A 15,874-nucleotide genomic window follows, 5' to 3' on the forward strand; every position below is an offset into this window, starting at 1 on the left:
TCTGAAGGGGAAATTGAAAATCTTACACAGAGCTGATGTTTTATTGCTGCAGAGGGAAAAGTGGGTTTTAGGTTTTCCCATCTATTCCCAACAGGGAAAACATTTGGGCCCAAAAGTATATCGTTTCAGGGCTAAATGTTGTCACTTAGAAAATGTGAATCTGCATTGCTGCAGAATGGATCATGGCATCTTTTCTAGGCTGTTGCTGGTAGACTGAAGGTTTCATAGTAATTGAAGCTCTTCAAACCTAATTCTTTGTTATCTGAGCTGGTACAGTAGTTTTTTTAGTGTCCTAAATACCTGTATCTCATCTGAATCTGTGAAACTTCTCTGTGTGAAAGGGCATCTGTTGATCCTAGAGCTGGTATCTGGACACGTGAATATGGGCCTGGATTTCTAACGGAAGTAAGCCAAGTTTGAGGGGCATAGATGAGGGAACCTGACTGAAAATGTAGCTTATTCCTAAAAAATAGTATTTTTGTTCTAGCTAAATAAGCCAAGTTTACAAAAAAAAAAAGCCCCCACTGATTTGATTTTCTTGGTACATAAACCATAATTGTTGCTTCTTCAGACACACAACTGTATTGCAGAATGCTTAAAGATTGTGTTTGCAGCTGTTTTTGCTAACAGGTGCACAAAGACAATTGGGGATCCATGCAAAGGTCTGCATTAGTTAGCAGACAGTTCAGTCTTTCAGTCATTTTTCATCTGTTTGGAGATTTGCCAGTCCTTGCCCAGCTGAGAGCACCAGGGCACCTCACCAGGGCTCAGAGCACCACACCCCAACCTTCATGAAATGGTGCAGGGGGTCTTTCTCTCTGTGGTTCCTTGCTCAGCTTAAGCTGTGGTTGTTGCAGTTTTGGTATTGACCATTAATTTCATGTACAGCTGAGTGCTGTGTGATAGGAAAGGAACCTGGAGGAAAAAGGGCTGCTTTTGTCATAAATGCAAAAAGCGGGAGAGGTCTCTTCCCCTTTTTCTTGTTTTTTTTTGGGTTTGCCTGTAAAATGTTCTTTTCCCGTGGGACTCTGGCACTTGAATTGCCTTCTTCTGTTGCATAGTTGCTGTGTAATAAACACCTCTAGGAAGGAGTTAAAAACAGCTGATGAGACAAGCAAACATTAAAAAAAATAAATAAAAGAAGGTGTGGCACATAATGATTTTTAGCAAGGGCTACTGTGTAGCATTTAACTGGGAAACCTGAGCCGGCATGAACAATCTCGCAGTGCTTGCCATTTAGTAGTTGGGTAATCTGTGAGCTACTGTAAGAATTTCATTTGTGGTTCAGTATGTTCTAATGGAAATACAGATGACAATAGCCTCTCGATCCTTAGAGTTTGTAATGTGAACAGTATTGTAGCATAGCTCCTAATGTTCAGAATTAATGAGTCAGACTCGGGAGAGAATCTGAAAAGTTGCTGAATTTGATGAATAAAATAGGGAAGATGTATTACTGGCTTCCTTATTTTAATATTGCAGATTACTCTTGGAACATGCCTTCAGTGTTTGCTTCCTGAAAACAAGGGCTACAAACTACCGGGGGCTGGGGTGGGAAAAGGAATCTGAGTTCTTACATTGACTTCATGCAGTTTTCTAAAGCACCTTTGTATTGCAGCAGAGTGCTGAGAAATGTGTTGTGGTCTATGCTCTGCCTCATCATCTCTGACAGTTTTGCTTCTTTTAGACTGTTTGCTCATGCTGGTGTACAAGGATAAATCTGAACGAGCAAAAGGGCACAAGGAGAGGAGCAGCATGACCTTAGAAGACATCTGTGGCTTGGAGCCTGGGCTCTCCTACGAGGGCCTGAACCACACACTCGCAATCATCTGTCTCTCTCAAGTTGTGATGCTGGGATTTGAGAACAAGGAAACAATGTACGCATGGGATGTACGAATACGCTACAGTTTGGGGGAAGGTAACCTTTGTCTTCTTGCACCTTCCCTGCCCCCTCCCTCCTCTCCCCCCCATGGGGTAAAAAACCAAAGAGTAGCAAAACTAAAATGCAAATAAATAAGTACAGTTCAGGAAAAGACTGTCAGTCATCTGAGAGTGAAGAGACTGGTCTTCCCCTTAGATAATAAAGCAGGTGTCCCTTATGATAGGTTTTGACTGTAGTACTGCCCAATACTGATGGATAACCATGAGACCTCTCAACATAGGTTTTTGATTTTGGCACTGACAGTATGTAGGTTTGAAACAAAGTGATCAGACTTGGTTCTACAGTTTACTCAGGGATTCTGAGAACATGAATTAAGAGATGAAGAGTTCTGAGTTGTAGTTGGCTAGTTCAGGCCCGTTTTTCTGAGCTGCCTGCTAGGTGTTGCATTGATAGTGCTTATTGCTGCTAGGTGCTAGGTCCCATTTCAGAAAGAGACTTCTTGCAATAATGATTGTCATCAGACACATTCTCTCCAGCTAAGACACATTCTCTTCACTTTTCTGCATCCTTTTATTTTCTTGGTTAGCAGCTCTGAAATGTACAGTAGTGAACAAAGAGTGATAATGTTGGTAATCCATAGTATCTGTCTTATGTTTGTTTTGTCATAACTAGGGAAGGAGGGTAGGTGTGTGGGACACACACATTAGCCATCTTTATCATTTGTTACATATGCTGTGCCATCTGTTGGGTTTGTGGCTCGTTCCTTTGCAGTACATATGTTGAAAGATGGCCTGGGAATTTTTCAGTAAAAAAAAGTAGAAGTATCAGAAGTGAGATGTGTGGATGTACCTCTCAGAGCTATCAAATATGAAGTCTTGCATAACAGGAAAGGTTAGGGGTGTTTCTGAACAATACCAGCACAAGTAGCTGGAGTCATTGGTACACTTTGATGATACAGCTCTATTGTCTTCCAGTTATATTTTCTTCCTAGATTTGAGATCTATATATAGCATAGAGTTGTCCTAAAACCTCAAGGAGAATTTGAATTTGACAGGATAGGTCTGGTTTTTATAATCTTGCATTGATGCAGTGCTGGGATGAACAGAGTAATCTCAGTCTGGGTGTGAGGGTTATGGTTGTAATTGGAAGAAATGCAAAAGCAGTGAAGAGTTTTTTTTTCAAGGAAAGCTGTGAATGAGGTAGGAATAGTAATGGCCAGTCTTCGCGAACGAAGAACCGGGGAAGGTCTTTCCACCTTCCAGCCTGCGCATTGGATTTTTTTAGGTGAGACACAGTGTGCGTTGAACTGAGCCCACCCTTTAGTCCTGAGGTTCATCTGCCGGGGCCAAGCGAGCTTGGACGGTGGCAGCGAGGTCCTCAGGACGTAGATGGATTGCCTTACAGGGCTAACGAGCTCCATCTGCCCGGGGAGGGGCCCCAACCGGGAATCGAACCCGGGCCTTGGCGGTGACAGCACCGCGTCCTTAACCACTAGACCACCAGGGGCTCCCGGTAGGAATAGAGGCTATTGGATGATGATGTGCAGTCATGGAGTAAAGGTGAAGTGAGGTAGAATGTGTGTGGAGGTAGAGAAATGCAGAAGTAGGAAAACAAGTATTATTGGTTGAAATAACAATAATGTATAGAAAGTTAATTGCAAAAAATCTTAGGGGAAGGAGGTTAAACCAGAGCATAGGGTTTTTTTCAGGATGAAAGAAAGAGAGCTTTCAGTGAAGCTTCAGTTAGGAGAAAAAAGTCAAATTAAAGTGAGTCTAGTTTGAGTAGACAAAAATAAAAAAGAGAGGAGACTTCGATAAAGAGAGAGTGGTGACTAGTGTTTTTTCCTAAAGTGTAGTAAGGGTGCCTTTGTGTGCCTTGAAAGTAAAAGTAAGGTAGCTGGATGATAAAAATAGGCAAGGGACAGATGACCTCAGAGTCTGGGAAGCAAAAAAAAAAAAAAAAAGAAATGTGAAAGGAGTTGAGACTGTTCTTGAATGAGGACCACAGAATGGAAGCATTCACACTGGAGTTCCCAGTGTTTTCTCAAGTTTTTAGCAGATGAGATGGATGTGATTGCTGGAATGTGTTTGAGCCCTCAACTCTTTCTGAGAATTTGAGAATTTAGCATACTGCAGGTCAGTGAATAGCTGTGGAGAGGAAAAGATTAGCTGAAGAAAATGATGAATTTACGTAGTACCTGCTGTTCATGGGTATATTCAGCTCTATGTCTTCATGAATTTTTTTTTTTTTTTCATAGAATAGGAGAAGTTGATGGCTGGGGAGAATTTTGAAAAAAAAAAATCCAATTTGCCAAGAAAGCAGCATATGGAAAAAGCTTCATATTCAGATATGTTTTTTCTTCTACTTTGGCTTTGTTCAGATTTGGATGTGCTGTTTTTTGACAGTGGTCTAGAATTTGAGCTGGAGCTCTTTGTTTTCAGCAGCTGTTGTAACTTGCAACTGATTGTGTGAAGAGTGGGCTCCATTCCTAATTTATGAAGCAGAAAGAACCCTGATGTTTCTGTTCCCAAAGTTTAATTGTCAGCAAAGTCCTGGTCAGAGTTAGCTGAGCAGAGGGGTCCAAATGATATTAAAGATTCCTCACTGAGCGTTACTCATCACAATGATTTTGCTATCTTTTTTCATAGTTTATGTTTAAGCAGGTTGCGTAACAACTGTGTGCCCAAAAGGGGACATCGTGTGACTATTGATTTGCTCCCTAGCAGCACTACTGGCAGAGCTGTAAGTAGAGCTGTGGTTAGTTAGATCTATCTCTGTCTCCTTGCACATTTCACTCGAATGACTTTGTGGCTAATTCTGCTGGAGCCTCAGGGAACTTACCAAATGCATGTCATAGATGAGGAGTTGACTTACAGCTCAGATCGTAACTAAGAATATAGCAAGTAGTTAGATGAGAAGCAAGACTCAGACCTAGATGAAATGTGTGATGCTTGGAGAGGCATGGGCAAGAAACAGGGAAGAGTGGTTGTAAGAACTGAGACTGCAGGAAGTTACCATGTAGATTTCATAGGCAAGGAGCTGTTTGTATGATCTTTAATACGTAACCAAAAGCTAAATCTATGTGCTTCTTGATAAACACTCTACTAAAAAACTGTGCTGGGAAGTGTAACAGTCTTGATGTTTCTCTCTGCTAAGACATGAATGGGGTTTTGGGTGATATTTTTTTAAAAATTATTTTTCTGTGAGGTTTTTTTTCTTTTGTTGTCTAATCACGATATGAAAGAAACTAGAGGACTAGTGGAGGTCAAAACTATTGTTTGAGAATTATATGCTTGCTCACTTAAATTGCTCCCTTTGAAACACTGAGATTTGAGCCCTTGCAGTGATCCTAATAACTTATTATTCAGAATGCAATAGCTCTGCAAGACAAAATGGGAGACCAGCCTCGAATAACTGCTACTTTAGGTACGGACCCTTGCAACATAGGTGATACTGGAGTTGGGATTTGAAACTGAATTTTGTAAAATTGGATGAGATAGGTGTTTCTTTTTTTTTTCCCTCTTTTGAAATTTAGGCTGTGAGATATGAAAAATTAACTGACATCCAAAAGTGTTTTATTACCTATGAATCATTTAATTTCCTAGTAATTTTAAATGTCTGGGCATCTACCATCACCGACTCCTGAAAGAATCACAAAGGTGGAAAAATGTAATTTTCTCAATTTTTCTGCTAGGGAAGAAATGAAGCAGTTTATTAAAGGTTGCAAATGAGTCATTGATAGAGATCTGGTTAGAATTTGCCTAATTCTTTGAGCCTTGGATTTTGGGCACTGTGTTATTTGTGTGCATGCATGTAGGAAAGGAGTAACACAGTTTAGAGAAGGAGACAGAAAGAAACCTGTGTAGTAATGCAAGCATAGAAGAGGTAAGTGAAGTGTGGGCTGGATAACTGACTGATCTGAGATAGGGAGCAGCCCGGAAGATTTAGGATTAACTAATATTGCATTACAACTTTAATAAGGTCTAAGAAAAAAACCATACAGTGGGTTTTTTCCAATTCTAAACTGGCATAATAGTAGTGAGCTTACAGTTACTTTCATGGGGCTGCCTGGGCTGCACATAGGATCTTTATGTTAGAGTCTCCTGGTGTGGGCAGGGGTTGGTCCAGGTGCCACAGCTGAATGGAATGACCTGTGTACCTTGAGTCATGGTACCTTACTGGTATATTGCACAGTAATTTTTTTTCTTCCTTATTTGATAGTTCATAGATTTCAAGTCTTTGTAGCACCTGGCACCAAACTAGAGAGCGGGCCTGCTACCCTGCATTTCTGCAATGATATTCTCGTCCTTGCAAAAGACCTTCCTCCCAGTGTCATGGGGCAGTGGAAGCTCTCAGATCTGCGCCGGTATGGAGCTGTCCCAAATGGATTCATCTTTGAAGGGGGTACCAGGTGCGGCTTCTGTAAGTACAAATGGAAACCTGTCTTCTAGAAGTTGCTTGACACCTTTTGTAGAAATGCAAATGCTAGTCTCATTCAAAGCTGAGACTGCAGAACCAGCTGTGCTGCTCTGTCATACAGGCAGCCTCATCTCAGAGGGTCTGTTCTGAGTAGATTTCTGCAGGCTTAAACCTTCATTGGGTATGCAGATTGCCAGTTTGAATGTGAAGTTGTTTGACTTGCATACTGAAATGTGAAAATAATGGATTTCTTCAATTAACAAACTGAAAAATTAGAAGGTTTCAGAGGTGACCCAAATGCAAATATATTCTTCCCTGGGACTTTTTTACTGTTATTCTGTCTTGTTCCTTGGGACTTGTGTACTGATGCTCTGCATGTTAATTCTGGTTGCCATACTCTACAGAGTGGGGAACCCAAGTTCCTGACCCCCTTCAATATGCTGGACTTCAGATCTTTGTCTTCCTGAGGAATGGTTGGTGCCCACATAAAAAACAGCCCCTACAAGGCTCACTGTGTAACCAGGCATTGAAATGTCACTGAGATTAGAAGAGAAAAACTGAGTATGTGTCTATAGCCTTGAGAGTGGGAGCACAACTGCACGGAAGAGATGCTAGATCCCTGCTCCTAAGCATAAATGCTTAGTTAAGATTTGCTATTACTCGTATAAGAAAGCTCAGAAATAATAGGAGGGGTGTATATATATATATATATATATATATATATATATATAAATCCCTCATTTATGTTCTTGAGTCAAATTGTGGCATTTCTACTGTAGCTTGTTCTAAATCTGAACCAATTGCTATGCTCCAAGAATTTAAACTGGTTTGAGCTTACTGAGTGTTGCTGTAACTCACCTCCACATTGCAGAAAGTCTAAATAGCTCAATCCATGGGCCAGGATGCCAGATCATAGAATCACAGAATGGTTTGGGTTGGGAGGGACCTTAAAGATCATCCAGTTCCAACCCCAGTGCTACGGGCCAGGGCACCTTTCACTAGACCAGGTGTGTAAGGAACACCTCAAGTGCTGTATCCAGTTCTGGGCTCCTCACTACAAGAAGGATATTGAGGTGCTGGAGCAAGTCCAGGGAAGGACAGTGGAGCTAGGGAAGGGTCTAGAGGGTAAATCCTATGAGGAATAGCTGAGGGAGCTGGGGTTGTTTAACCTGGAGAAAAGGAGGCTCAGGGGAGACCTCATCGCTGTCTACAACCACCTGAAAGGAGGTTGTAGGCTAGGGGGTTTTGGCCTCTTCTTCTGGGCAAGCAGTGACAGGACAAGAGGGCACAGTCTTAAGATGTGCCAGGGGAGGTTTAGCTTGGACATTAGGAGGAATTTCTTTACAGGAAGGGTTGTCAAGCATTGGAACAGACTGCCCAGGGAGGTGGTGAGATAAGCATCCCTGGAGGTGTTTAATAAAAGACTGAATCTGGCACTTAGTGCCGTGGTCTAATTGACATATCTAGTCAAACGCTGGATATGATGATCTCAGGTGTCTTTTCCAACTTAATTGATTCTGTAATTCTGTGAAAAGTGAAACTGTAGGTGGTTAGGTGGTAGAACCTGGATTACCTACGTGGTTTCTTTTTCCCTCTCTTAAACTTAAACTTTCTGGTAAGAAACATGAGGTCATCAATAGCTCTCCTGTGTCCCTTCTGTTAAAGTATGAATTAATCTCTTTTTTTGCTTTTAGTTTGCAGGTGATGTGAATTAGAGAAGTGCTTTGGAAAGGGTCCCACTAATTTGTTTATCATTCATAAGAAATGTCTGTCTTGATAGGTCAGACTTTTCAGTTGCCATGAAAGGGTGTTTTTGCCTTTCTTCTGCAGGTGTGCATAGTCATTTTGGTACAAAATAGCCTGTCACAGTTGGAAACGCTTTACAAGTTCAAGCTTATCTTGTTAAAGGAGTTGTTGCCCTTAACTGAGCACTGAAACATATCTGCAAGCATAACAACATTTAAATATGTATTTACTCTAAACATTTGAGTTAATAATGCCACTATAAGAAAATGCTTTTTGTAAATAGAACCTAAATAAAATGGTAACTGGTTATTTTCGACAGAAGAGTGTTGGCAAATAGAAAGACCATCTTTCTTCAGGCATCTGACTCTCTTACCTCAGTCTTCTGGAATTCTTGAGGAATAGGCAAGCAAGTAATGTTCAGGAAAAAAACCTGATATGTTATTACAGAAGTTGTTTTACTTCCTAAACCAAAGCACTCTCCATTACCCTGTCATGGAAATGTCATACAATATTATGCAGACTCTATTATTAATGTTACTTTCCTACAGGTTAAACCATATCTTTGCTCACATTCTTCCTGTGGAGCTCTGAATGCAGAGGATTAGTGAATTTAAGGTTTAAATACCACTGTAGTAAATACCTAATTAAAAGGAACCAATGATCTTGTGGTTCGATTGCTTCATTCTGCGTTAAAACCCATGAAGCCCCAAACACAAGCAAAGCTCTCTTTTGGATATGGCTGTGGTAAATCTGAGGTCTAAAAGGACATGAATTGGTTTTAGTTTTCTGATTCTTGCTTCCTTACAAATTTTTTCATAAATATAAAATCGTTAATTATGTTCTGGAATTATTTGCTCAGTAAAGGCTTTGTTCAGCTCCAAAGGCTTTGGGTACTTGATCCAGGTAGAGGGAAACCATCTGAGATAATGCTGAGATTCCAAACATTAAATCTAGGTGCGTTTCCAAGGTGGTTAACACAGGCTTATTCATAAATAGGAAAGAAAACCATTTAAATTTTGAACTTCTCTTACTTTTAGTGTCACAGTTGTACTGGTAGAGATTAGAAAATACTTTTTCTGCTTCTGAAAGCTGCAAATAAGTTATTCCCTGGGGAAAAATTTTGCTCTCTTTGTAGCTGAAGCTTAATCACACTTACCATTTGCAAAAAATCAGGCATCTTGGCTATGAGTCAATTGAGAGGTTTACACAGAGGAACAGACTGGAAAAAAAGGAGCCTCTTACTCTCCTAAGTTGCTCGCTCAATTAGCATGCACGAATAAAAATGACCAGTTGCCAGGAGAATCTTGACTTGGAGGTCAATGTGAAAATATTCAAGTAGGGTAATAAAAGGGCATGTTAATGCTGTGAGAATTCAGTGTTCAAGTGCTTCAGGATTAGCTTCCAGAGCCTGTTTTAAAGCTGCCTCATGTTTTCTGACAGTGTCTCCTGAAAGAAAGGAACCTGTAGAACCCTTAGAGCTCTTTCAAAGAACAAATGCTGATGCTGCTGATTGCAAGATAAGCAGGAGTATTTCTGTGATTGTTTTGATATTTTGATAAAATTAGGTACTCCCTCCCTTCTTCTTCCCTCCCTTCTTCTTCCCTCCCTTCTTCTTCCCTCCCTTCTTCTTCCCTCCCTTCTTCTTCCCTCCCTTCTTCCCTCCCTTCTTTCCACATCTGCATTTGTTTGAGAAGTAAAAGTAGTAGGGGTGGTTAAACTGGGACAAAATCTGGAATTTCTTGAAAAAAATCTCAGTTGTGTAGATTAGAATTGCTGTTAATATGCAGATATTGCCCTGTACTGTCTCCTCCTTAGGTCTACTGCAGACGACGACCACCATTCTTACCTTATTTTCAGTAGTCATGCCCATATCTTAGTTGGCAACACCAAAAGGGAACACCCTTTGTCATTTTCCCTAGGGAGAAGAGCAGCCTGAGATACTCTCTAGAGGCGGTTCTCAAGCCCAGGGTTGAGATGTTACTAGTTGGACAATATGCTGATGGCCATGAAATCAACTGCCATGGTTTGTACCTGTCCTGTAGTTTAAATTAGACTTCAGGCTCTGGCATTGTCTGGCAGCTGTCAGGAGTAGTAGTTAATGGGAAGGGACTGACTCTTCCTCCCTGCTTTCACACACGGTGCGGAGGTTGAAGTAATTTTTGTCCATTTTGAGGGCATGTTCGCAAATGGGGTTGCTTTTTTTAGTATGATAAATGAAAATCAAACGTTAGCAGGATTTAGTGGTATTTGGAAGTTTTATGAAATTGACAACTTCTCTTGAATGTTTGAGGGACTGTACAGTGCTTTACTGACTGACGCAGAGGACTGGCTTAGCGTTTCAGCCTTGTGCAAGTGGTTGCAGACTTTTCACCAAGTCTCTTACCCCGTGGAGGGAGTGAGTGAGCCCTTCAGTCTGGTAAACAGCTGCATGGTATTACAGGGATGCATACCACATATTCCTCAGCTTCCAAATGCCTGTGCACCAAATCTGTTCCAGCGCGTGACTGGGATGTGTAATTTCTAGTAGTGAATTTGTCAGTTTTCTCAAGAAAGCACAAAAAAAAAGCACAATTACTTGTTTTTATGTACGCTTTTGAAACATTACTCTCTGACGTTCATCTCACTTGATGTATTTTGCAAGTACCCTCGGACTTCTTCCTTCACTTGCAGTCTAGTCCTATCTAGCCAAACAAGAAAGAGAATGTTTCCTGTGAGAGTCAATCAGCAATTAAAGTGTTACTCTGTGTGAATAATAGAATCTACAAAGAAATATTTTATGTGTATATTTGATTTGTATCCACACACACATGGACATACACTGTTTGTTATATGAAGGCAATCACATTTGGTTTTGGGATTTCCAAATGAGTGATACTTCTTTGCTAAAATAATCATTTGAATTAAGCAGCCAGCTTGCATGAGCACATTCACTTTTTTTGTTTCCACTAAACTCAAAGGCTTGTAGAGCCCATTAGGAGTTTAGGTTAACTCTTGACAATAGTCATAAAAGAACAAAATGGCCCAGATATACTCTTTATATACAGAAATACTTGAGGTATCTTTGTTTCCTGAGTGGCAACATGGATGTGTAGGATTCTGCTGAATTATCAAGCCACACAGTGTATCACTGTGCTTGAGACATGAATGTCCTCTGCTATGTTCTCTCTGTATCCTGCTTGCTTATTGTGCATGGAATGTGAAGGTCATCCAGCAAAGCCTGGTACTGCCCTGCTCCCTCAAGAAAGGTGTGGCTTCTGCAATTGATGTGATTCGTGGGGGAAGAGTCGTACTATCCAAGATTAGGCAAACTGATTTCCACAGACTCCTTCTATTCTGTGCAGGGAGAATTGAGCTCAAAGAAAAAACTGAATTTCAAATTGTTCCTCAATACATTGCAACCTTTTTTTTTTTTTTCCCTAAGACAGTGTTCTCTGACTTTGGCATCTCTTGGGGAGGGAAAGTGGGGCAAGATTTCATGTGAGTCACCACCAGAAACCTTCATACCTGTCAGACTGCGTGATTAGTGTTGTAATCTCCTAGATGGTCTCTGATCTTGAAGCCAGGCTGTGTATTTGTTTCTTTGGCTGAAGACTTTTTGATGAGCAAGGTGTGAAGAGGTGCAAATGTGGTGGAGTGACAACTCAAGTTAAGAAGATGTTGCTAACAACGTTTTCTTGAATAGATTTAAGCAGAACAGGCAGAGACCTAGATGTGACATAAATTGAGAATGACAGAAGAGTGTGGACCAGTTTACTGCTTGCTAGTTGTATCTAATTTACTAAAATAGTTAAGGTGGTTTGTGGTCCACTCTCTATTATCCCTTTTGTTTGAATCCCATAGCCCTTTGTCAAGCTGTTTAAAGTGTGTCCTTTGTTTAAGTGAAATGTGAGTATCCTGTTGGATATGACAGGGTATGTGTGTGGAAAGTGATGGGGATGCAGTAATTCTGGTCAAGACCAGCTCTGCTGCTTTCAGTAAAATTGGAAAAAATATGTATGCAACGCAGAATTGGCTAGAGACAGGCAGAAGTCAAACATATGTCCAGATTAGGGACTCAAGTCCCTAGGAAAGTAATGTGCAAAACCCTACTGCAGGTCTAAGATTTGGTATTGTAGTTTTCTGGTGTGCATGGGTCTGGGGAAGTGGCAGTGCTTCTTCAAGGTCTGTATACTAATTTCATTTCTTTCTGTGTCTGGTATTGAATTTTTATGTCCCTGAAATTTTTCCTGATGTTTTAAGGCAATATTTTTTTTTCCTAATGTGATTTATATTTGGACTGACTCTTCTCAAATTGTTCTGTGGAGCCCTTCAAGTCTTTTGTGTTGTTCATGTAGTCATATATCATGGAGCTCATAACTTGTTTGTTTATTTAGTGATTCTCATTCTAATTTTGCTTGGGGCTATTCTTAATGAATGGAAAGCAAATATCAGAATAGAGCAAAGGGTAAAGATCTGCTGACAACCTGTGGAGTTGTGTTACGTTCTGTTAATAATAGACATGTAGGACTTAGTCTAGGAAAATTTATACTATAATCCAGCAATATAACCAAATCATAATTCATTGGTATATAAAAAGCTCCTCCTGTTTAAAACCGGTTAAATGTAGAATTAACTTGGTTCATTTTACTGGAGACACTAAGTATCTCTGACACTTGACATAAGATTTGGCCTACAAAATTTTAGGGGTAAATAAGAATAAAAAACCCAGGCAGCTGATAAGAATAAGTCTTGTATTTTGACATTAAGGGGGAATTGGAACTAAGTGATCTTTAAGGTACTTTCCAACCCAAGCCATTTTATGATCATGTGACATAAGTCTAAGTGCCTGAATGTCAGAAAATTAACTTAAATTATTAGGTAGCTATTAGATTTTTATGTGTTTGTGTTACAGTGTGTGTGCTGACCTGAATTTTTTATTTCTTTTCCCTGGAGAATATCCCGTTGACTTGTTTTCATGGCTTGCACTTAACACTCTTCTGATTGCTGCGTTACAAATACTTCCAGCTAAATGTATTTCTAATTCATCCAGGTGAAAACCACCTTTGTGCTGTGCTTTCTTGCAGGGGCTGGTGTCTTCTTCCTCTCTTGCGCCGAAGGAGAGCAGATCAGCTTTCTGTTTGACTGCATCGTCCGCGGCATCTCCCCGACGAAAGGCCCCTTTGGTTTGCGTCCAGTCCTACCAGGTTAATATAGGAAGTATAAAGTAACCGAGCGGAGTAGGAACTTGTCATGTCTCGCACTTGCTGCTGCGATTGTAAGAACAGCTTGCAGACGTTGAGGGTGTGGAGAGTGCAAAGTGGTTTTCATTCTGAAATGTCACAGTACAGATTTATAAGCTGAATGTACCCGGTTTCCCCCCTGCTGCTCCGGCTCATTCATATTTTTGGTGATATTGCTAACTTTAGCCCTCTCATATTTAACAGTACTAAAAGGTGGCAGTTTGAACTGAAAGGAACACTAACCTTTAGTTTTAAAATTACATATTTAACCTGGATCCATGTGTGCACTGCTATTGATAGTTTAATGGAAAACTAGCTTCTTGAGCATTTTGAGTTCATCTGAAACACTGAGTTCTAAGTCTTGTCAGTCTTGGAAAACTTTGTCAGGCCTGCACATCCCATTTCAGTTTTGCAGCTTGAGCTTTTTTTCCTGTGTTCGGGGGCTAAATTCCTTTTCCCATTCCATGGTAGATGCTGCGTGCACTGAAATGTTCAGAGAGGAAATTGAATGGCATCACAGTAAGCCCCATTGCCTTTTGATTTCATCAGATGGAATACAATTACTGTGTCAAACAGGACAAAAGTGTAGAAATGAGATTGCAGAAAATTATCTGTGACTTGGCAGTGGAATACAGTGGGAATAGGCTGCAAGAATGGTGGGATTTTTAGAGAATACTTAGAGTTTCTGTTGAAGTGATTAGGCAGTTAATAAGCATTTGACAGGGTTTTATTGCTGTAGTAAGATTAAGATAATTACAGGAAGGAAATGTGATGGAGAAGATTAGATCTGGATCTGAGACTTGTGAAAATAAGTTATGAAAAGTTAGTTAACATAAATTCAGTAAACACAAGGCTCAGTTCATGTCTTCTCATAGTTGTAGGACTGAAGTTAATTAAATAATCAAGGAGAGCAGTGGACAGAAAAATCATTCCTCTTGTATGATGATATGTGTTCACATTCAGTTAAGTGTAGCGTTCAAAAAAAAGGAAACAGGAAAAACCCCAGCAGAAACACAAAAGTCAGTGTTGATACTTATAGCTTTGCTATTGAATACGTTTTTGTACATGTCTAAAACTCTTATTACATATATACAACTCCTAAATCTTTCACTTAACAAAAGATTTTGCCCAGAAAAATTAAGCCTACAGGCAACTATTCTGTTATACTTTTTTTGGAAAAAAAAAAAAAAAAATTTTAGAATTAAATTTGAGATGGCTCAGTCTTTGAAGAATCATTTTTTGGAGCATATAGGAATGGATCTGCTTTCACATCTTTGGTTATCAATTCTGGTGTTTGTGTGTTACTGTACATAGCCACATACCACATTCCTTTCCCTCCTTCAAGAGCTCTGACCTCACCCAAGTGCATAAAGTGGATATGGATCATCCTGGGGATTATTTTGTTTTTTATAAGAAAAGACCTCTTTTCTGAGGTCTTTTAATTTCTTTTCTGTGCTTGATGGACTTGCCACTGAAATGAATTGAAGAGGTACTTGGCCACTTGATTTCCTCTTGTTTCCCTGCACAGAAGTGTTTTATAGGAAAGTGTGCTCCTGTTCTTGCAGGCTCCTCTGCCTTTTGCCAAGGTACCTTCACGCCTTTAACTTTTATTCCTGTTTATTTTACCCTTGTGTCTTCCAGTTTGTCGTCGCTCCTAATGTACACATTCATAGAAAAAAATATTTTTTTATGTTCTCCGTTTATTATGCCATGCAGAAGCTTGCACAGATCTAAGGCACATGCGCATGTACAATACTAGTGATTCATCCATAAACTAGTTTTCCTTATCAAGTATGTTGTTGGACAGAATGTGCTGCATTGCTTGAAAAGGTCAAGTCTACCAGCTGCATACTGTATCTGTCAAGTATTGAAATTCACCCAACCTTTTGAAAGGATTAGCTATTAGACGGATTAATTATCTGTACATGTCAGGTAATTAGATCAAGACTTTCAGATTAAGGATTCTACCAAGACACATGTAGTCAATGTTATTAATATTTACTGCTGTGCAGATTGCCACACGCCTTCAACTGTACCCTGTGTATGCAGTGTTCTGCTTTTGTGTAATAAAAGCTTTTAGAGAAAACAACCTCCTCTTCACAGTTTGCTATTTGAATTTGGCTTCTTGCCGTTGTCTGTACCTTTCCAGCTTAAACATGAGGTATACTTGAAGCACTCTGGTATTTCCAAGCAAGGAAAACACACAAAGGGCAGCTGCACAGGGAAAGACCATAATATGGTAAAAAAAGTCTCACTGACAGTGTTGGACACCAATGCCCACACGACAAGTATAATCTATAAATGCTAAGCAGTCAACATCGGTGTTGTCTGTCTTTGTAAAAAAGAGTAATGAATGAAGCCAGTTGCTTTGTGTACAAATAGCTCAACCATATGGTTAAAAGGAGTGCTGAAATATTTATGTATTAGCATGAAATTAATAGGGAGTGGTAGAGACTGGTTTGAAGAGGATGGAAAATGATTAATTTTCTTACTTGCCATAGTGATTCTTTAAACAGCTATAAAATACCAGTATCCAAATGGAGTTTGTAAACTGCATGTGCAAGGGATACTTGCTCAAGGACAATATTCTCATCTTCTTTTTGGGATTTTA

General features: G+C 39.9%; 1 protein-coding gene across 4 annotated transcripts in view; it reads left to right on the forward strand.

Annotated features, from left to right (window-relative positions):
- DOK7 (docking protein 7) overlaps nucleotides 1-15,874 on the forward strand; it is a 58,254-nt gene that overhangs the window by 673 nt on the left and 41,707 nt on the right. For 3 of the 4 annotated variants that reach the window (XM_027891386.1, XM_027891388.1, XM_027891389.1), the window contains exons 3-5: nucleotides 1,670-1,915; nucleotides 6,101-6,301; nucleotides 13,108-13,227. In XM_027891386.1, coding sequence (XP_027747187.1) covers nucleotides 1,670-1,915; nucleotides 6,101-6,301; nucleotides 13,108-13,227 — 567 coding nt within the window. The remainder of the gene's footprint in view (nucleotides 1-1,669; nucleotides 1,916-6,100; nucleotides 6,302-13,107; nucleotides 13,228-15,874) is intronic. The other variant, XM_027891387.1, reaches the window with a different exon arrangement.

The sequence above is a fragment of the Empidonax traillii genome, unplaced genomic scaffold, assembly GCF_003031625.1.
Source record: "Empidonax traillii isolate 1590-97213 ecotype Southwest subspecies unplaced genomic scaffold, ASM303162v1 scaffold321:size1084243, whole genome shotgun sequence".
Classification (NCBI taxonomy): Eukaryota; Metazoa; Chordata; class Aves; order Passeriformes; family Tyrannidae; genus Empidonax; species Empidonax traillii.